The sequence below is a fragment of the Cornus florida genome, unplaced genomic scaffold (assembly GCF_030987335.1).
Source record: "Cornus florida cultivar Cherokee Brave unplaced genomic scaffold, ASM3098733v1 CherokeeBrave_3.0.0_Hap2_Chr02, whole genome shotgun sequence".
In the NCBI taxonomy this organism is placed as follows: Eukaryota; Viridiplantae; Streptophyta; class Magnoliopsida; order Cornales; family Cornaceae; genus Cornus; species Cornus florida.
The window spans coordinates 5,869,548-5,892,094 of record NW_026775572.1 but is presented as its reverse complement, the minus strand read 5'-3'; the positions used below and the strand labels follow the sequence as shown (position 1 = coordinate 5,892,094).

At 33.4% G+C, this 22,547-nt stretch overlaps 2 protein-coding genes and 1 non-coding gene across 3 annotated transcripts; 2 read left to right on the top strand and 1 right to left on the bottom strand.

The window, feature by feature from the left end:
* Window positions 1-2,938: 2,938 nt before the first annotated feature.
* LOC132295595 (subtilisin-like serine-protease S) lies at window positions 2,939-7,066 on the bottom strand. Its single transcript, XM_059793903.1, has 10 exons — window positions 6,734-7,066; window positions 6,525-6,622; window positions 6,228-6,386; window positions 5,981-6,092; window positions 4,886-5,429; window positions 4,710-4,804; window positions 4,367-4,606; window positions 4,167-4,281; window positions 3,850-4,048; window positions 2,939-3,477 (listed from the first exon to the last, which is right to left on the bottom strand). The coding sequence occupies exons 1-10, from the start codon at window positions 6,850-6,852 to the stop codon at window positions 2,939-2,941; spliced, it is 2,220 nt and encodes a 739-aa protein (XP_059649886.1). The 5' UTR covers window positions 6,853-7,066.
* Window positions 7,067-17,490: 10,424 nt separating this feature from the next.
* LOC132298095 (small nucleolar RNA R66) lies at window positions 17,491-17,560 on the top strand. Its single transcript, XR_009479520.1, has one exon. It is a non-coding gene; the product is annotated as a small nucleolar RNA R66 (small nucleolar RNA).
* Window positions 17,561-20,848: 3,288 nt separating this feature from the next.
* LOC132293297 (zinc finger A20 and AN1 domain-containing stress-associated protein 4) lies at window positions 20,849-22,042 on the top strand. The gene has a single exon (XM_059790723.1). The coding sequence runs from the start codon at window positions 21,121-21,123 to the stop codon at window positions 21,601-21,603; it is 483 nt and encodes a 160-aa protein (XP_059646706.1). The 5' UTR covers window positions 20,849-21,120; the 3' UTR covers window positions 21,604-22,042.
* The last annotated feature ends 505 nt before the right edge of the window (window positions 22,043-22,547 follow it).

The following is a 22,547-nucleotide window of genomic DNA, read 5'->3' as shown; positions in this document are numbered from 1 at the left end:
TTGCTGGGGTTGTTTCCCCTTATGGTTGCGAGAAGGAGCCTTCACTCTTGACGAGAAGGAATTGGCTTGCCTATCATTCCTTTTTTCGTCTGTAATTTCATTGAGAAAAAATCTTTCTATTGAATTGTTGTGTGTCGTCATTTTCACAGCATCTCTCACAAATGCCTCTATGTCTGGATGATTTGGAACCGACAAGGCTCGTTGAGATCTCGAAAGACTATCAGTAAGGGAGTTCCCACCAAGAAAGCAAATTTAGTCGATCCAATTGGAGAGAATAGAAGCAGCAATTGGGAACTAGAGGGGATGGTGAAGGCATCTTAGACATGATTCCACAAAAGTAGCCAAACAAAAGGAGATCAGGGGTTATTTTTGTCATTTAACATGCTTGATTTTTTTATATATATGTATAAAATTGAATTAAAAATTTAAAGGTATTTATGACCTTTAAAATTTCAAAGTGTTACTGTAAACAAAATTATTAACTGCTGGGTGATATTGATCGAAATCTCAAGAAATATCAGTGCAATTACCCTAAAAAGTAAAAAAAGGCCAACAACCAAATAGAGCCTCTCAAAATGATTTAGGCTCCTGACAAAATTACACGTTCCTTTGGTTTGACGAATAAGGCAGCTTTGGCACTGGGGGTCAATGACTAATAGGTTTTGTCCATCCCTCTTCTTCTTTTTCAATGACACTTCATGAGGCGAGGGTAAACATTTATAAGTTTGTATATTTTTGGACACTGACGTCTTTTTAAGTTTGAAAAAGTTGACAAAGAGATCTTGAAAGAGACTTGATAATAATGAATTGATTTTATTATCTTTTGATACACACACATCACCTCCTCATATGCGCACATCACTACCCCCAGTTTCGACCCAATTTAGACCGGCAAATTCAACGATCGTCAACCGAAGAGACCATCAGTTCATGTGAGCCTCTATCATCGTCGGGCAAACAGGCGAAATTTGAAAGACCCAAATCGATGTACTGTTCCGGCAAATTATGAGCTTATACCGGAGGGACTCGGAGGGAACGACGAGGAGATCCTGTTTTTGTGATCGATGGGAAATGGCTCTAATTGAACGGCGGAGGCAATGACATCTTGAATAGAGAATCGGGTGAGATGGATCTCGTGGTTAGAGTACTCGGCGACAAAAGGGCTATTATTGAACTCAAATCGGACGGCAGAGGCGACGACCACTTCAGCCTCCTCAGCCTTGCAGGTGACGCTCACCGGACCGTGTTCATCTGAACCTTGTCTTCATCGGAGCTTGATCCTTGCTGAACCGTCTCTGCTCGTTGGTCCCTTGTTGCTCGGTTTCGAAATCTCGCCTCACTATTCAGTCCGTGCCCGCATCGTCATCGGAGCTTAGTCATCGCCAGCAATTTCAGTCTCAGAGTTTGTGGCTGCCGTTTTGTTTTGACCGTCCTTACTCGCTGGTTCACCGCCGTTCAAATCCTTACTCTCCACGCGGGGAGGCTTGATGGTGTCACAGGTAAAAAGATTCATGCCAATTTGGATTTTGTGATGATATTTTTATACACAACTCAATGATAAGTTTGTATTTACGGTTGGGTGACGGCGTTGGGTAGGTGGTCGTCGAAAATTGCAAGGGTATCCAATTGAGCACCTAATCAAAAGACCCCATTTTCATATTGTTTGGATTTTGAGTAGTTGGGTTTTGTTGTGCAAAAATTTATGGGTATATGTGGGTAATTTGAACACCTTTATTTTGTATGTGTGTGTGTATATGTGTGGCTTCGTGTGGTGGTGGTGGAGGGGAAGATGGGAGATGGCGGTGGCAGTGGCGGTGGTAGAGCTCAACGTCTTCTTCGGTGGGTGGTAGTTGTGGAGGTTGAGGTGGTTGTATATATATCACATAGAGAATGGGAAAGGGGAAAGGTAATTTGGTCATTTAATTATTTTAATATTTTATAATTATAATTAATAAAATAGTGAAGGTAGACTTTTTATTTGTTTTAAGATTACTTTTGAATTGCAAATTTCACAAGGTGTTATTGTCAAAAAAATAATAATAATAATAATAAATAAATAAGACAACTGTATATGTTTCTCATTATCCCAAACTAAGTGGTGTATTGTACTTCACCGTTTTTTTTATCTTTTTCTTTTTTCAATAATGATGGTGTGGGGACACATTTGCAGATACCCACCTCACATGCATTGGGCATTTACCAAAATTTTTCTTTAAACCGGGCATTCGAACTCCCAAATCTCAAGATATGTTGCTATGCGATCAATTTCTTGTACATTCAGGGCAGAGCCAGACATTTTCAGGGGCGCAGTAGTAATATAAAAACAATTGAACCGTCGAGCTTTTAGCTGGTTTATCAACAAGATATGTTAGGGTCTAACAGAGACTTTTGCTCATGATTTTATTTTGAACACATATAAATTGATCAGAGGTTTGACAATAAAATTAGATGACATGATTATCTCTTATAGTAATTTTAAAAAGTGCTAGTGTGTTTTGGAAGACAATTGAATCATCTTATTTTTAAGAATAAATAAAAAGAATACAAGAATAATTTCGCAAAGTGCAGATATCAATTCTCAACTTACTAATAACCTACACATAGTTTCTACAAGGTTGGCATAATTATATAGCCATCGGATTCAAAATTTGAATTTACTTCTTTTTCTTTTAACGGTAAAAATGGTGTTATAATCTAATTAGTAAGATACAAAAGCAATAGAAACATAGAAAATAAATATTCCTGAATAAGCTTCTATGAGAAACTGATAAAGTTAGTAAAATTCGAAGAAACAATGGAAATATTGAACATCTTCTAGTAAAAATTGAATCAAATTTTCTAAGTAGAAAGAAAAGAATAGAAACATTAAACAGTACTCCATGAAGTAGAAAGAATAGATCAAACATTAGTTAAAATGAAAAGTGAAAACAAATATTCCTCAGGATGCTCTAATAGCAATCGGACTGCTAACTCTATGAACGTCGTTAAACCATGTGAGGGTTCCGAAAACAAATTTCTTCAAAGGTTTATTGACCCAAACATTCACCTTGAAAATGGCTTTGGTTTGACCCCGCGAAAAGTCAAGCGTTTTTGGTTGTACTTCAAGGCTAATACCTTCAGGATGTTGAACTGAAACATTAAAAATCTTGGGATCACCCTTTTTCCCTCGGTAAGTCACTGTTCGGAGTACCGACGTCTCACCGGATAAATTATCAATCCCAATGGAAGGATAATTGAAATTGCTCACATTAACTGGTGAGTTGGGACATATAATTCTCTTGCCCACAAGATTCTGCAATTGCGTTGCATCTGAACCGTGGTTACATAAAAATAGAATAACATCGTCCACATTGAAGTCATACACAAGTCCAGGATTAAGTGCAGCATTCGGATCTAAATGTCCCGACCCAAGGTCAAAAGGTGTTGCAAAATTAGAGCCTGATCGTATGCGTTGTCCAGTGTTATCAAATTGTGAAGCTGTACCAAGGAGGTGAGAGATATTAATAAAATAACTAGTTCATTAAAAAAGTTTAAAAAAAAAAAAACATGAAACCCAATCATTGTGTTTTGCTTAATAAATTGTTCACAAAATATTGGAGCAATATTTATATACAAAAGTTTGTTTATGCTTTGGTTCCAATTTCCATACAGTGGATCTATGTTATGTATAAATTTTGGAGTTAAAAGTGAGGATTGACATAATTATAATGTCATTAATTAATCTTTTATAAAAATAAAATTAATCTTTTTTTTTTTAAATTCTTATAAAAAAGAACTGTGTTTTAAGAAAATTATAAAAGACAGTTATTTGAAAATAGTTTTATTAGTGACAATCCAAGCAGACCTAACCTGTTGTCATCAATGCAGATTGTATTTCTGCTGGGCTCCAATGAGGGTGCAAGGCCTTTAGTATCGCGGCGACGCCAGAGACATGAGGGCATGCCATTGAAGTGCCAGAATAAATTATGTACGTGGGAGCATCTATGTTAGCTCCAGATGGTGGAGGCCAAGCTGCTAAAATGTTTACCCCTGGAGCTGTTATGTCCGGCTGCAACCCATAATCGATCATTCAAAATCTCTCGATAAATTCTTTCTGTATGGATTTTAATTTGTAATAACTCTCTCTATAAAAGAACATGAAAATTCCAAGGGAAAAAAAACTCTACTTTGATGAGGTCAGGTGTGATATTGCTAGGTCCCTTAGAAGAAAATGTTGCCATTTCTGGTGCAGGATTCGAGTAAAGTAGCGCTATTGACTGTGATATGGTTGCAAATGGCTTCCTATAAAATGTTAGAGGACTAATCGAGAAATTCCAAAGTAGAAAATGAGAAATTAGAAAGAAATAGTAAAAAAAAAAAAACTTACGTAGTGCCTAGGTATGCTTGGAGTTCTTGTAAATCGTCTTGATCGACAATCACAGAGGTAGGAACAACATAGACATTTGAACTCCGGTCATTGCTCGGATCAATAAGTATCATCCCAACACCACCTGCTTCACTTACCACGTTTGATTTCTCAACTCTATCATCATTCCAGTTCTCTAAGGTGCAAACCACAATCTTTCCTCGAATAAATGCTTCATTTAGTGCATTTCTTTTGCAAGCACTGGGAAAATAATACTTCACACTTCAATTCAAAATTCAAAAGCATATATATGTGTGTATAATGTAGCATGTATATATATATATATGAAACACATCTGGATCACCTTGCTGTTTGTACTGAGACACCATAATTTGGAGCAGAACTTGCAGCAATAACCTCATAATAATCGTTGAGTTGAATATCGTTCTGCCCATAACCCTTAAAAATTCATATCATCAAGTTAGGCATGACTACGAAATAAAGGATTAGATGTTGATATTAACCATTACAATACCGTACTTTTAAAGACCTTGAATTGCCGAGATTTATAGCAGAAACGAAGTCTCGATCAGTTGAAGAAGCTGCAACAGTGAGCATCCATGGGGCATGATTGGAAACGGTAGAAACTCCACCAGAATTGCCAGCACTAGCCGAGACAAGAATTCCATTTCTGAAAGCATGGAAAGCTCCAATTGTGAAACAATTCTTTAAGTAGTTTTGTTCATCTGAACCCAAAGACATAGTAATAATGTCAACCCCATCAAAAATTGCATCATCATAAGCTTTGAGAACATCCGCACAGCTACAAGTATTGAACCAGCAAACTTTGTAGACTGCGAGTCGAGCAAGAGGGGCTCCACCACGAAAAGTCTGTGCTGCCATTCCTGAGATTGGGAGTGTTACGTCTTGGACCAGTGATCCAACGGCCGTGGAAGCAGTGTGGCTGCCATGTCCATAATCATCACGAGGCGACCGGAACAAGGTTCGCCCATTTGCATAATTTTCCAAAGGACCGTTTTCTGTCTCAAATCCTTGGTGATAGTAGCGAGCACCTATTATTTTCCTGGAAAAAAAAAAAAAAAAAAAAAAAAAGAGGGGAGGTTTTTGAGGGGTTAGAAATTTGAAATTTAAACTCATTTCAAAATTTTCAAGTGGACATCTGTTACAAGGAGTCATTTGTTTTATGAATTCAGATGGAAAAGTGGTCGGGTATAAATAGGTGGATATGCAACACTACCCAACAACTTGAGATTTTGAGTAAATGGACAAATGCCCACCCGTTACAGTTAGTTGGTATCAGAGCCAGACTCAATCCTTGATCCGGTATCACGTTGCGTTCGACCTAAAAAACGTCTAGGTGAGCCTCCCCAAATAGGCAGGGTAACCCGATCACAACAAGGGCGTTGCGAGTTCAGAGGAAGGAGAATGTTACAAGGGGTCATTTGTCCCACATCGGATTCAAATGAATAAGTGATTGAGTATAAATGTTGGGTCTAAAGCACAACCCAAGAATTTTTGGATAAATAAGTAAGCCCCCACCTATTACAACATTTAATATGAAATAGAACTAGTATTTTATTATTCTCATTGTAATTATAATTTAACTTTATTTACCTGTTACAATTTGTGGATGAAAATTCCTCTCCTGTTACACATTCCCCCTTGAATCTCTTTGGTACTGGACCCAGCCCATTTTGGCTGAAACTTGGTGACTCTGGCCAAACTCCTATTAATAAAAAAAATGCATAATTAATACTTTAATAGTCATATTTATATTGTGCTTATGTAAATAGTTTACTATAAAATCAACAATATTTTGGCCTTCAATATGTCATAAAAATTGCATATAATATATACATACCACTATCAAGGTGACCAACAATTACATCATACTCGTAGTTCCTGTCTACCGATATATGAGAGTATAGACTGTCAGCAGTAGCCCCCATGAAATCCCATGACCTTGAGGTATGAAGTTGATGTACCTTGCTCTCAAAAACTGAAATAACTGAATTGTTTTCTGAAACAAGTAAAAGGGAAAGAAATAAAAAAATAAAAAGAAAAAAGAAAAAAGAAAAATTATTAGATACATTGTTTCACAAAGAGATTTTTTCTAGAAAATTAAAATTAAATATTACACATGTGTTATGACTCTTACTTGCAATTTGTTCAGCTTGTTCTGATGTAAGCATGGCCGAAAAACCTCTAAAACTCTTGTGATAGTGGTGGATTATGGCTTGTTGAGCACCATCAATACTAAATTGACATTAAATATTTTAGGCTGATTGCAATGAAACTCAAAAAAAGGGCTAACTATATATTAATAAGATTTTGTTTATATAAATAAATATTATTTTCTGTATTTACCTGCCAACAAATGAGGCTAGCATTTCATGATTACAGGAGATCAAAGTTTCAGAGTTCCGAAACGAGTGGGTGCCCATGTAAACAATGTAATGCTGTAAAAATATATTATTACATGTCATATCAAATATAATCAATAATTTTAATGACCAAAATTAAAAAAAAAAAAATTCAATTTCAAATTCAGGACATCAATTATATGCTCAACATAAGAAAAAAAAAAAATTATCATTAGAGCCCACTCTGTGTATTCTCCTAATGAGCTTACCCTAATTTATCCAAGTTCATAATTCTTATAATGAATCATAGAAACAACAAAAATACTGGTGTAACAAACCTTGGGGGTGGACGTTTCTTCAGTTGAAAAAACATGAATGAAGAATAGAAAAACGAAAAAGCTCAATAAGCTTCTCATTTTTCTTTTGTAAACTTTAACACAATTAAAGAGTCTCTCTCTCTTTTTCGTGGTTTTCATTTACGTACATATCCCTTACCTATTTATATGATTATCTTTAATCTAAAATCAAATAATTTTTCGTTTCATTTAAGCCCATACTTATCTTAATTCTTATCTAGTATTTTATCGAACTATAAAAAAACAATAGACTAGTTTATAGAGATTTTTGTTTGTAAGATAGTTACTTCAACTTCAAACATTATCTAGTTATCGTATTCGAAAAAAAGAAAAAACATAAAATTATAGTCTTACGAAAATTGTCGCTTGCAAATTGGCAAATGATACGCAAATTATTTGGTTATAATTCTTTGGGAAATACTCTCAACCCAATAAAACGTTTTTATACATTTGGATACGTGTAAGTCACAGTTAATTCGTTATTTATTTATTTAATTTTTTAATATTTCAACCGTCTTTCTTTCCTTGCAATTCTAATTCTTCTCTCAATCTTTTTTGTTTGTTCTTTTCTTTATTTTATTTTATTTTTTTATTATTATTTTTTTGTCTATATTATTATTACTTCAATAGGGGACCTACTCCGGCACTTACCGAATTCAATTTATGTAAGAGGATGATGGGTCATACTAAATTCGGTCCTTAAATAATTATTCATATATATATATATATACAGAGAGAGAGATTTTTGTAAATATTTACAAATCTTTATTTATTTTTAGATCTTTTAAATTTTGTTTCTAACCATAAATATTTACTTATATTTATTTTACTTTGTATTTGTAAGTTTATAGATCTATTCTATAAATATATTTCCATAACTAACAAACCCTGCATTTGAAAAATAAAATGAGTTAAGATGGAAAAATTGAGCAAATATTTAGGTAAATTTAGATAAATATAGTTGATTATTAGAATTTGTTTATTAGTTTTGTGATGAACTGATGATGTCATGGTTATTGATTAATTATATTTACTTTAAAAATTTATTTTATTATTTGTAATATTTTCTTATCTATTTTATTATTCATTACATTTACTATTGATGTCTTTAAAAAATATATGATATATTAAAAATAAATAAGATGTGTATAGCCTAATTTTTGATAATTTTTATTCCATACAACGTATTATTTACTCACGTAATCTTATTTTTAAGTTTATTTTAGCCAAATTTTTGTGACATTTAAAAAAAAAAATCAAATCAAATTTTTGTGACATTTAAAAAAAAAAAAAATCAAATTATTTACCCATGTAATCTTATTTTTTTCTTTTTTGTTTTTTTTTTTTTCCCTTCGACTACGGCCTATGGTTCAGTTAGAGGAAAAGATCATCAAAAAAAGGTTTGAAGGCCAAGAATTCTTGATTGATCAAATGTGTGCTCCGGTTCTTAGGCTATCTGCACTAGTCTCTCTGGATTTTAGCTCTCTAAAAATGTCACTTCAGCTTTTTCAAGAGTCACGTCAACAATTCCAAGAGCCACATTATGCATTCCATTAGGCTTTTCGAATTTTCGCTCTCCAAAAAAATATATAAATAAAATTATTATTATTTTTTAAAATTTTCCTAACGGCTATATTTTTAACCGCAATATTCCCAATAGTTATATTTGTAACGACCATATTTTCTTAACGACAATATTTTTCAATCAAACAATATTTTTTTAAATTATTAAAAAAAATAGGATTGATATTATAACTTGCAACAATACATTATCCATTATGGACTAAAAAAAAAAAATTAAAAATAACTTAAACAATACAATATCTTAAATTGGAATAAGAAAATAAATAGACCAAGGATTACAAAATCCTATGGGAACTTTGGGATGGACCGTGATTGCAAAAATGTCAATATCTCATTTTGTCGTGCAATAATTCAAGCTTTCTCCGCTTCTGTTGGTGTCGAATTTGGATCTATTAACATGATCTCCTTCTCTTCAACTCTCTGTTTCTCTAGAATCTCTAGTTGCCTCGTCTTCTCTTTCTCTACCTTTCTTACCTCTCGTGCCAATTGGGCATCCTTCATTTTTTCCTGATGACTCTCATAACGGCATTTGATATCATTAAAATTCGAAACGAATTAATTTTGCAATTCAAATGCTGAATTAATTTTTGTTGGGCGCTGCTTCGCCACTTTTCTTCCTGCTGGTCATTGTAGTTGTTGATATTCTTCCATACCGGGTGAATCATTTTCCCCCATGTGTGGTGATTCTTCAGTTGAAACTTCATCTGTCGTGCCTGCATGACTTGACGGAGTAGATGGTAATGAGTGCCCAACAGACTCATTAATGTCAAAGTCAAATCCACTCCTCTTCTTCGACTGTTTTTTCTTTTTTCCTTTATCTACTTGTTCGGCACAATGTGAATGTCATTTATTGTTATGCTTCAAGATCTCCTAGTAATTTTCTAACTTAAATTCACTACCTGTTTGGCTACGAAACAGGTCTTTAGCTGCTATTATCTACACGAAAAAATTAAAAGCCGACTATTTAAAATATTTACGAGTTATATTTAAACAATAAATTTTGAGATATTATTTTGTATTTGGCAATTATCGTAAACAAAATTAGTCCAAGTCGAGTTATAATTCAAGTTACTTGTAATGCAAGTTATCAAGATCGACGGAGACGGAAGGTTGTTCAAAGATGCTATAACTGCGATCATCACAGAAAATGAAGAACAATATGTTAGGAAGAAATCCAAAAAGGTTAGGACACATTCCATATTTGGTTAGTTTCAGAATATATTAACAACAATGCCTAGAACCTTAGGAATCAAGTCTGGCAGACTTGAACCAGTCCATAATTCTTGGAACCGGTTCAAGCCATTTAAATTTGGCTTTAAAATCTTTCTGCTATCCTTGAACCGGTTCCCACTTTCTTGAACTGGTTCAAGACTTCATCATTGGCCTCGAAATTTATTCTGCCATACTTGAACCGGTTCCCAAATTCCTGAACCGGTTCAAGAGTCCTGATAGCCTATGGAAAGTTCAGTTTCATGTTTCAGATTTCTCTCCTAGTTGGTATAGAATTGTTCCAAGTCTTATGCACCAATTTTATTATATATTCAGAGGGACTAGGACATTCTAAAACTTTATATAAACCTTGTCATACACATAGGTTTGTTCAAGGTTTTGCATTATCAGTTTATTATTCTTAAAAGCCTTAAGAAGATTTTTGTATCAGAAATTCTTAAAGAATTTTCTGTTTATCTTTCTAGAACACATACACATAAACACATAGTGAGTTAAGAGTTATGGTGTTCGAATCCTGATCGTGATTATACAGTTGCATACATATCAATCAGACAAAAGCAGATCTACTTCTAAATTAAATCCAGAAGTTGAATAGAAGTAAAAGCGATCACACTTTGAAAGGGTTGGAGTATTCGAAGAGTGTTGTCTAATCTACCTGCTACTATTCTACAAAGATCAAGCATAAGCCTGAGGTCAAGTTGCTGTTGGACGGGGAGTCGCAAAGCCAGACGATTGTCAGCAGTTGGTGTTTGGTAGAACGATAGGGTGTGAGCCAGAGTCAAAGTTCAGTGTACTTTGTTTCAAGCAAAGTGGATTGGTAAACTTTGGACTGCACACTACACGAGGTTTTCCCATACAAACAATTGACGTATTTTATCAACTGGTGTTTCTTCGCTAAAATCCTGGTGTCATCTCTAACTTTACTTTACTTTATTTTATATTGCATGATATTAATTTTTTAATTGCTAAAATAAAGAAAGTTAGAAAATCACAAGATCTGTTTTTAAATTATCAAAACTTTCTAAATATTCTACTGCATATGACTCATATAAATAACTCACCATATCATCACTGCTAAAGCCATTAAGACGATTCATTTCGATAATAGTCATGCACCCAAAAAATTTGCTAATTTTTTGTTGGATCACCGACCAATGATTTATCAAACCTTCATTAAGGGTGGCAAAGTTCGACACGACCCATCAACACAACACGTACACGACATGAGTTAAATGGGTAATGGGTTTACCATAAACGGGTTCGTGTCGTAAACGGGTGTAATACCCCTAATTTTAAAAGGATAGTCTCGGTATTTATTTATTTATTTTTATTGTATTTTTTTAATTATTTAATTGATTATTTGACTAATTGTTTATGTGTTTAATTGAATTAAGTGTTACTTGATTAATTGGCTACTTATCTATGTGTTATTTGTATTTTATCCAGGTGTTATTTGTATTATTTGTTTAATTAGATTGTGCGCTTAAATGATGTATTTGATTAATTGTAATTAATTATAAATTAAATGATTAAATGTTTTATTTTATTTTATTTTATGGTTATGGTTAGTGGTAATGGGCTAACTAATTGGGTCCCATGGACTACTTGAATAGGAGATTTGATAGGTATGGATAATTACCCATGGATAGTTGTATATGTATATATATATATATATATGTATATACATATATATAAAAAAGAAAGTAATTTATTAATATTATAGTAACTTTAGTATTAATAAATAATCTGATGTATATATTTTATATATTTATATAATAAGGATATACATATATTTTATACTTAACATGTTTTAAGTTACCTTTTTAATATTATGGTAACTTTAGTATAAATAAATAATCTGATGTATATATTTTATTTATTTAGTGAAGATATAGATAGATTATATACGTAACATGTTTTAAGTTACCTTTTAAAATTATGGTAACTTTAGTATTAATAAATAATCTAATGTATATATTTTATTTAATTAATAAGGACATATATAGATTATATACGTAACATATTCTAAGTTACCTTTTTAATATTTTTATTTTTTTTATTTTTCTTTATTAAGTTGACTTGGATTGGGAAAAGGAATAAGATTATTATTTAGCCTATAAATATACAACTATAGGTTGAAAAATGAGTGAAAATATATCACGTAATATATTCTAAAGAAAGAGAGTTAGAGAGAGAAGGAGAAAGAGGAAGGAATGAGGAGAAAACCCTTTAGAGAGAAGATCAAGGAAGAAGAAGTTTAACTTTCAATCCGAAAGTTTAAGGCAAGTTCTTCTTCTATCTCTTTCCCTTTGATTCGTGTTTCTATACATGCCTAGGAAATTTCAGGATTTATTAAACACATAAAATTAAATAATTATGCATGTTTAATTGGATTAGAACATAAGTTTTATGAATTTGGTTCATATTTGTTCTTATGTTATGAATTGATAAATGCATGATTTTGATTTGATTTCCGGTTTGAATTTTTACATGTTTAAATTATGTATACTTCATATCTGTGGAATAATGGAACGTAGAAACATGCCTAGGATTCCTGAACATTAAATAGGAACTAGGTTTGGGTTTAAATAAATTTAAATAGACTCAATCATAATAATGTTTGCTATTTGAATGTTTTAAACAAACGAATGAATTTAATCTTTTAATATGTTTTAACAATTGAGAGTAAATGTGTAGGATGAATTGGATATGGAGAATGCTTATTTGATGGTATAATAAAATATCATCATATGTATAAGATTCAGTTTATGTAAGACATATGATATAGGAAACTTAAATAAATAATAAGTTATTCCTATTTTGTGATAACTTGATATCATATTATCATAGTTATTTCTGGATTGTTTAATGTATTTCCTTAATCGTTACATCAATTGTTGAATTGTGTGATTTAATGCACCGGTATGGGACGGTGGCATTCTATAATACCCCTAATTTTAAAAAGGATATTCCTGGTATTTAATGGTATTTAATTTATTAATTAAGTGCATTTCATTTGATTCTGTGTCATTATTTTTTTTTATTAGGTGCTTAATTGTTTTATTTTGTGGTGATTTAATTTATTTAAATGATATTTATTTTTAATTATTTGATTGGAATTACTTGTTATTGTTTTAATTATTTAATTGGCATTAATGGTTTAAGTGTAATTGGTTTAATTATTCTATGTGTGTCTTATTTTATGTGTGTCTTATTTGGTTTAATTGGGTTTACTAATTATTATTTTGTTCAATTAGATTATTTGTTAAGTATTTAATGGTGAATAGGGTAATTAGGTAAATACATCTAACTAGGATTTTAATTACAGTATAAATTAGGGTTTTATATTATAGTCGTCGTAGGTTTATACGTTGATTGGATGGGCCGGTTAGGATTGTGAGTTGGACTTAAATGAACCTAGGGTTTAGGAAAACTCTATAAGTATAAGGTAGACGTCTGTGCAGGGTTTTTTTAAACAAAGCACACGTTTTGTGAAAGTGGAGAAGGAAAAACGCAGTTTTTCACATTCTGCCAAGGTTTAATCAAAGCTCCGATCCCGCTTCGTCCGTAATCCGATCGAGCTGAATTTTGGAGGAAAGGTTCACGACTCAGTGACGCACAATCTGAACGGTGGAGATCAGAGTTTGACCTCGGGAACAATGATTTGTACTCGTGAACAATAACTGGGTCGCACAGGTTTTTTTCCATTCTGCCCAGATTTCATCAAACATCCGATCCCACTTCGTCCGTAGTCCGATCGAGCTGAAATTTGGAGGATAGGTCCACAACTCAGTGATGCACAATCTGAACGGTGAAGATCAGAGTTTGACCTCGAGAACAGTGATTCATACTCATGAACAGTAACTGTGTCGCACAGGTTTTTTTCCATTCTACCCAGATTTCATCAAACATCCAATCTTGCTTCATCCGTGGTCCGATCGAGCTGAAATTTGGAGGATAGGTTCATGACTCAGTGTCTCATAATCTAAACGGTGAAGATCAGATTTTGAGTTCAGAAATAGTGTTTTGTACCCGTGAACAGTAACCGGGTTTTGGAACTCGCCGGGATTTTTTAAGAAGACGACATTGAAACTTTGAACAAAAGTTTCTGAGGCAAGATTCTAACCTTACTCTTTCCCTTAGGCTTCATACTCTTTGCACTCTTAAATGATTCAAGGATTAATGAAGATTAAACCAAACTAAAATGATATCTGTTTTGCTATGAAACTGGTAGTTACAGTAGTGTTGTATGCTTGTTCAACCTAGACTAAGCATGTTTGTGGATGCATTGTGGTTCTGTGGTTCACGTTTTTCCTTACCACTGCTAGTATAAATTATTGGAAGGATGGGTCTAGATGATAGCTATCGTAACTTCTGTAATAGCAACTGTTGGAACTTAAATACTAGGAGGATTTGAGTTTAACACTAGATCGGTTTTGTGGAACACTATAATTTGAACATGTCTACATACATACTGTGAATATTGTTTTGATGCTTACATTATCACAGTTAGTATCAACTGTGGAGGTTAGGATTTTGTGATACATACCCTACATATCTGTATGTCATTTGTAAGGTGTTAAATGGAAGTTTTAATTAATTATGTCTTTATATCAGACTAAAGGGAACAACTTAAATTGGGCATGTATATGTTGTTGTTGTGACCCTGTTTATCAATGCTGATTTTATCACTGCTAACATTGAATGTTGGATGTTGGAATTTAGTTGATATATACTTGATTTATTGGTATTATTGACTACTGGAGGATTGGAAAGTAGGCACCGGTATGAGACGGTGGCATACTAAGGATGGGTTTGGTTTTTAAAACAATACCATTACCCACCTACTTGGAATAAGGATGGGATTAACTAAAGTTAAGTCCCGCGGATTTGTATTGTCATGGCAACTACTTGTTGAGCGGCAATACTAGGGATTTTGGATGGATTTTATATATGTACTGTTATGGTGCCTCGGTATGAGCTTGAGCCTCAGGACCGATGGCTAGGGAGCGTATATGCATCGGGATGTGTAGCTGGCTACGATGGTTGGAGGTGTACCCTGTTTAGGTATAGGTACATATGCCCACTTCGTGTGCGTTTTAGCATGTTACCTCTATTCAGGTTGAGACCGCCCTGTAGTCCAGTGAGAGTCCTTTAGTGTGACTATATATATATTTACGGACTATCAGCTATTGTTGAATTGTTTAGGATGTGCATGCGTATCGGGCCTCTGTTTGGATTGTAGTAGCATAGAACTTGCACGTGGGCCTGACCCACTTCTATTTTTTCAGGTACATGACAGTTCCAGGCTTAGACGTGTTCGTGCTGAGTAGAGGTCTCTATTCACTCTTCCGACGATGTAGGGCTCTCTCTATAGTTTTATTTCTGGACGTTTATTACAGTTGTTCTATCATTCCTTTTGGATGTTTAATAGGGGTCCACTAGAGATGGATTCCCAAGTTGTAAACTGATGGAGTTTTGGAGTTTGGGTTTGATGGATTTTAATAATTATAATATTTTGCGGATTCTATTTTTAGTTCCTTCCAGCTTTAATTTCATTTCTTAATTTATTTTGTATTCCGTGTTCATTATAAAATATTAATTGTTTGATATTCCCTCGGGTTTGGGCCCAGGGCCTGATCAACCCGTGTCTCGGATCCGAGGGGTATCACACATTCTAGGAATGGATTAACTTATCAGTTAAGTCCTACCTATTTTATATAAGGGAATAGATTAACTAAAATGTTAAGTCCTACTTATATTCAAGTCAGGTCAGCTGAACAAATTGAATGACTTATGGATTATTAATTTATTATATAAGGGAATGAATTAACTAAAATGTTAAGTCCTACTTATATTCAATTCAGGTCAGCTGAACAAGTTGAATGACTTATGGAGAATTAATTTATACCGGATAGGATGGTTACTAGATTTTATATATATAAGTATGGTGCCATGATATGAGCTTGAGTCTCAGGATCAGTGGTTAGGGTGCGCATATCGCCAGGGATGTGTAGCTAGATATAGTGTAGTTGTATACCCTGGTAGGTCTAGGTATTCATGCCCACTATATGTGCGTTTTGCATGTTGCCTACTATTCAGGTTGAGACAACCCTATAGTCTAGTGAGGTTCCTTTAGTGTGTGTATATATATATATACGGACTACTAGTTACGGTTGGATTGACTAGGATGTATACGTGTATCGGATCTCTGCTTGGACTGTAGTAGAGTAGAACTTGTTTGTGGGCCTGACCCACCATTATTTTTCAGGTGTTCGTCAGGAGTAGAGGTTGTTCGTGCTGAGTAGGGATCAGTCTATTTCATTCTTCCGATGCTACATAGGAGTTCCTTTATGATTCAGTTTCCTGATTTAGATAATTATTGCTGTCATTTGTTTAGTTTGGATTTTCTAGGGGTCCACACAGTATGGATTTCCGAGTTGTATTTTGGAGGATCAGTTGTATCAGAAGAGTTTATTAATTAATGGAAATATATTCTGAGGTTTATTATTAGATTATCATTTTAGTTTCTTGTCAGCATTTTATTTACTCTTCTTTATTCTTTTGTACTCTGTGTTCGTTTATTATCAATTTGTTTTGATATCCTCGGGTATTCGGGCGTGGGCCTGGCCAACCCGCATTCGAAAATCCGGGGGTATCACAACGGGTGACACGATTAACCAGTTTAGTTAAACGTGTCGTGTTCGGGTTTTGGGGCTCAACCCGTATAACCCGTTTAATTAAATGTGTCACCTGTGAACCCGTTACCTATTTCGACCTGATTAGTAGGGGACATTTTGGCCATTTCATATTTACATAAAAAAAACCCTAATATACAAACTATATACTTTAGCCTTTAGTCATTATGCACGCAGCGTCTCTTGTTCAGACTTCAGATATTCTCTCCTCTTCAGTCTCTCTCTCCTCTTTCCTTTCTCTCTCGCGTCCCTAACCAGTAAACAACTCCCTTTCTCTCTCAAATTAATCTCTCAAATCCCACACCATACTTCGAGCGACCAAGATCACTACTAACTACACTTCAAGTGACCAGAAGAAGATTCAAAGAACAAAAACTACGAACAATCGAAGTAAGTTTTCTCTAATTTTTTTGTCTTTCTTCTTTCAGATCTACTTTGAAACAACACATTCGATTTTTTTTTTTTTGTCTTTCCTCTTTCAAATCTACTTTTAAACAAGTTTTCTCTAATTTTTTTGTCTTTCCTCTTTCAGATCTACTTTGAAACAACACTCGTTCGAATTTTTTTGTCCTCACTCTTTCAGATCTACTTTGAAATAAGTTTTCTCTATTTTTTTTTTTTTTTTTTCTCTTTCATTTTCTGTAGGTCATAGATCGATCAGATTCAATCAAGCCTAACCGAGACAAAAAAGAAAAAAGAACTTGTGTTACATGAAGACGAAAATCACGCACTTCAGCACTTATTATATTTGCTTTCTATATTTGTTTATATAATGATAGAAGTGTAACACCTTCCCAAAAATAGGTTGTTCCATAGTGTCTATAAGTTAGCAACTCTGTTCCTTTCGAATTTTTTTTTGAAAAATTCTAGTAATTTTTTTTTGAGATTGGGGCTCATGTGATGACATGAATCTTTGAGACCTGATTGTCGATGACAATTGCAAGCATTTTTTTTCCTGAGGAACCCTTGAAGTAAAACAAAATGTTTATTCTTTTGGTGATTAACTTATTTGTGTTGTTTCATTAATTTAATTTAATAACGAACTAATAAATTGTTTGTCTATGTTTTAATATAGATACAATGAAGTTTCAAATGAGTGACTTAATTGATGATGTGATGAAACTAAATATTAACAATGATGACCCTGCTGAAGGCCAATGTTTCACCAGTGTTAATGTGAGCGAATATTAAAATCCAGGCCTTCAAGACTCAGTTTCTTTAAGACATTTCTATTAAACTTTTTTATTTGGGTTTGTAATAATAAATAACTTATGACTTATCTTTTGCTTTTAATCTCGTACAAAATTTATAGCAATGTGTGCTAGTATTTTATTTGTTGTATTTTAATCTTTGGCCACCTTAAACAGGTTAAGAGGGTAAACACCTTAAAAATGTTAAACATGTTAAGCGGGTAAACATGTTAAATAAGTTTTTAAACAGGTCATGTTTTGTGTGTCTAACACGACTCGTTTATTAAACGGGATACATGTGTCGTGTTGTGTCGTGTCGTGTTACCCGTTTAATAAACAAGTCGTGTTTGGGTTTAGGATATGTGACACGATTTATTAATCGTGTCGTGTTTGGGTTGACATGTTTAGTGTTATACTCCTAGGTCGACACGACACAATTATGACATGCGAACCCTAATTGCCACCCTTAACCTCCATCATTTCGCTCAATTGGAGGAACACCAATATGTTGTACATATTGTTCCAGGATTCGCTTTCATAACTTCTTCTTACTTTGGTCTGTTCCCGTAATCGCATTAGAGGTAATGGACATCCATGCCCAACATAAAGCTTCATTTTCAGCCTTGGTCCAATTATTATTTCGAATAGCCGGTTGTTTTGGCGGGGGTTTTAAGTTACTTGATTGTGGAACACTAGTACCACAATATTGATGAGAAGTTTGGGATGGTTGATGAGAGGGAAATTGAGAACATCTTTCATAATAATTGATATTGTTTTCAGGAAATGGCAAAAACTCATCGTTTGATGGGTTGAATTGGGTATTATAATAAAATGGATGTCGAGAATTCATGGAATCGAAATGAGTTTGAAAATAATAGTTAAGATTGAGAAAATAAAAGAAGAAATAAGTTAAATGGTAGATAACAGAGATGAGTTAGATATGATGAATGATGGTAGGAATTGGGGTATTTATAGAAGATAAGTGATTTAAAAATTTAATTTTTTTTGAATAAAGTTAAAAAAAAATTGAATTTTTAAACTTTTTTATTTTTATTATTTTTTATTTTAAAATTATAGCAAAATAGTACCTTAACGGCCAAATACACTATTTGTGGTACACATTTAAAATTTAAAGCAAATTTTTTTTTTAAAAAAAAAAACCAAATTTCAAGGGGAAAAAAAGGTTTTTAAATTTATTTTTAGCCCAAATAATTTTTTTTTTCGACAAATAGTGCCTGAACAATATATTTTTATTTAATGAATTTTATTTATTTATTTATTTTTAAAAAGAGCTCAAAATAACCTATTTTTAAGTTTTAAAAAAAAAACATTTTGCCGAACAATGCCTGTTCAGCACTATTCAGGACCGTTTGAGAAAAAAGCAAAACAAGGCTCAGGCAAAACAGGGCCGTTTTGCAAAAGAAAAAAACAAAAGAAAAAATATCATGATCGCGGGCCGGCTAGCGGTATTCTGTGGGCCGGCTCCCGAGGCAGAGGGGGTCCCCCATTTTTAAGCTAGCTCGCTGCACGGTCAAAAGACTACTCTTTCGCCAAAATTAGGCTTTAGCTAGCCTGCTGCACATGACCTTATGGAAACATTCTTTTCAGGTGAGGTGAATCATTATAAGAATTTGTCCCAAGAAAAAGATAAAAACAATAATATGGATTGAGATTATTTTATTCAATTATATAAGAGTATTTGCAACCATTTAGATTTTAGAAACAAGCTCGAGCTCTTGAATAGACCAGCTTAATTTCACCTCTTTTTATCACATGGATTACATGTTATAAATTAAATATATTATATTAAAGGATTTATTCAATTGAAAGATGTACTATAATTTTGGTTTGGAGATATAAATCCACTCATTTTTTTATATTTATTTAAATGATGAACACATTTTGAATACTCTAACAAGCACATATACACCAAAATAATAATAATAAATAATAATATTACATATATAAAAACAATTGAAACATGTACTATAATATAATAAGTATAATATATCCATGAATGAAATAACTAATTTAGAGGTTATAACTAAATGGTTATCTTATTTATAAATTATGAACAATAATGTGATAGAACATCTAATTAAAAAATAAAAGTGTGAATATTAACTACCATTTTTGTTTGATAGAAATCATATAATTGATTTGTTTCAATCCTTAAACATCAGATGAGAGTTAGTACAGTTGTATATGTTTGCTGTGCAAAAGAAAAAAAAATGGTAATAATGAATGATTGACATGTGTTTTTTTTTTTTTCATTCACGAGAATCACTAACTCCCACCTAATCTCGCACTAGACTATCAACCGTACACAACAATCCACGTGTCCACCAAAAAGCATCCCCAAGCATTCACGGTTCACACACTAAACAATTTCCTCACAGTTCACAGTTCACAGTTCACACACTAAACAATACTGTATTATTACGCTAATGGACCACATTTGATATTTTGGAAAGATGAAAATATAAAAAATATTATTTATTCGTATTATATTTAGGTATAAATATCACTTTTTATACTTGTAAGTACCATTTTGATACATATTTATTATTTGAAAAGTTATTATTTTTATTTTGGACTTTTGATACATATTTATTATTAGAAAAGTTATTATTTTTATTTTAAATATAAAAGAATCACTTTTATTCACAAAACAAAAATAATAACTTTCTAAATGATAAATATGTATTATTACCATTATTTATATGTAATAATAATTACCTTCAAATAATTTCTATATGTATTATTACCATCATTTATATATAATAATTTCTTTCTCTTATATAAACACAAAAACACATAATATCCAGTGATTCTTTCATACCCAAAACAAAAATAATAACCTTCCAAATGATAAATATGTATCATTTCTACCATTTATATGTAATAATTCATTTATCTCATGTGAATGAATTTTCGTGGCCTTTTTCTATTTGCAGGAAAAATAAAGACGGCTCAACTCCAACGTCCTTTTTGGCTCATCATACAGCCTGTCGCCTGCTATTTCTTTATTATTATATTATTATTTTTTTGGTTTTTGTCCCTTTTCGCTCTTCCTTTCCCCGTCCCCTTATTCTCTCTCTTAACTTTCTCTCTCATCATTCGTTTCATATATCCTCCCTCAGCCACCGCCTTCCCCTCCACACGCACACAAAAAAAAATAAAAAAAATCAGCTCATTCAATTCCTCCTCCTGTTCAATTCCTCGAATTCGAAATAGTTCATATCATTTCTTTGAAAAAACTTTATATTGATTTGAATCTATTTTTGATTTTATTTTCTTCATAAAGAATTGATCGAAGAGAAGAGGAAGAAGATGGCTGAAGAACACGGATTTCAGGCTCCGGAAGGCCACCATCTATGCGCCAACAACTGCGGATTCTTCGGCAGTCCGGCGACCCTAAATCTCTGTTCCAAATGCTACAGGGACTATTGTATGAAAGAAGAACAAGCAAAGTCGGCCAAATCGGCGGTCGAAAACTCTCTGTTCGCTTCCTCCTCCGTTCCGGCGGTTGTCCTGACGTCTTCTTCTGGCGTGAAGTCGCCGGAAACCGCCGGTGATGGACGGACGCCGGTGGTTGATGTGGCGGTGCAGCCGGTGTGTCAGCCGAACCGGTGTTCCGCGTGTCGAAAAAAGGTCGGATTGACCGGGTTCAAGTGCCGGTGCGGGACCACGTTCTGTGGGACCCACCGGTACCCGGAGCAACACGGGTGCACGTTCGATTTCAAGTCCGTTGGGAGAGAGGAAATCGCGAGGGCCAACCCCGTGGTGAAAGCGGAGAAGTTGGAGAAGATATGATCTGAGCCGTTTGATTAGCCGACCGTGTACGACCAATTATTTGTTTGATGGCCGTCGGATCCGAAGAGAAACGCAGATAATCACGTCACGCGCTTCTTCTTGTGGGCCAAAACCTCATATATATATATATATATATATATATATAAATCTCTCTTTTTTTCAACTTTTGATTTGATTTTCTTTTATTTTTATTTAATGGTGGCCTTTGCATGTAAAAAGCTTTGTTTGTGATTAAAAAAAAAAAAAAAAATGCCTCTTTGTGATTTTATAAGTTGGGTCCAGTTGAAGATTCCTACTTGTTTTCAACCTGTCAAGTTGTGTTGTGTGCATTAGAAAGGAAGTTTGGTGGAATGAAAAGGAGTGCTTGTATTAGTTTTAAATGCCAATTGTTGGCATGTCATTATTTGGCCAATTAAGGATTCATCACTGTTGTGGCTGTTGAGGTGGGGTTTGGCTTGTAGTCTAAAGTTAACATAATTGATTAGAAAGTGGTATGTGTGAAAATCAGTGATTATCTGTCATTGAGACTCGTCAACTTTTTGGAATTAGTTTTTTTTTAATGTATTAAAAGAAATTAACTCTATTTGCTTTTAGAACAATTTGTCAAATTTTACATCTCATGAACTTTGACCCATAAAAATGGGATTTCAAAACAATACAAATCCTATTTTTAAAATTCCAATGAGGCGACAAGATTGACTACTTCCAGTATGGCTAGTGTTTTTCAGTGAAGTGTAATACTTGAACGATTTCAATAAGTTTGTTTGGGAGTGCTGAATCAACAATTTTAATTTAGAATTTAAAAATGTGAATAAATATATGCTTTAGAATCATTTAAATAGACTATACTAAGATATCAGTAGGTAATTAGGTATCAAATCAGTAGGTAATTAGTTATGTTTTGCGAGGTTAGGAACACATTTCTCACTGTAAATGGAAAAATC

Coding starts and splice junctions, on each gene's coding strand:
- LOC132293297 (XM_059790723.1), top strand. CDS start 21,121: ATGGCTGAAGAACACGGATTTCAGGCTCCGGAAGGCCACCATCTATGC.
- LOC132295595 (XM_059793903.1), bottom strand. CDS start 6,852: ATGACATGTAATAATATATTTTTACAGCATTACATTGTTTACATGGGC. Junction 6,093..6,227: donor TGTTGGTCACCTTGATAGTG/GTATGTATATAT, acceptor TTTTATTAATAG/GAGTTTGGCCAGAGTCACCA. Junction 5,430..5,980: donor TCATCCACAAATTGTAACAG/GTAAATAAAGTT, acceptor TTTTTTTTCCAG/GAAAATAATAGGTGCTCGCT.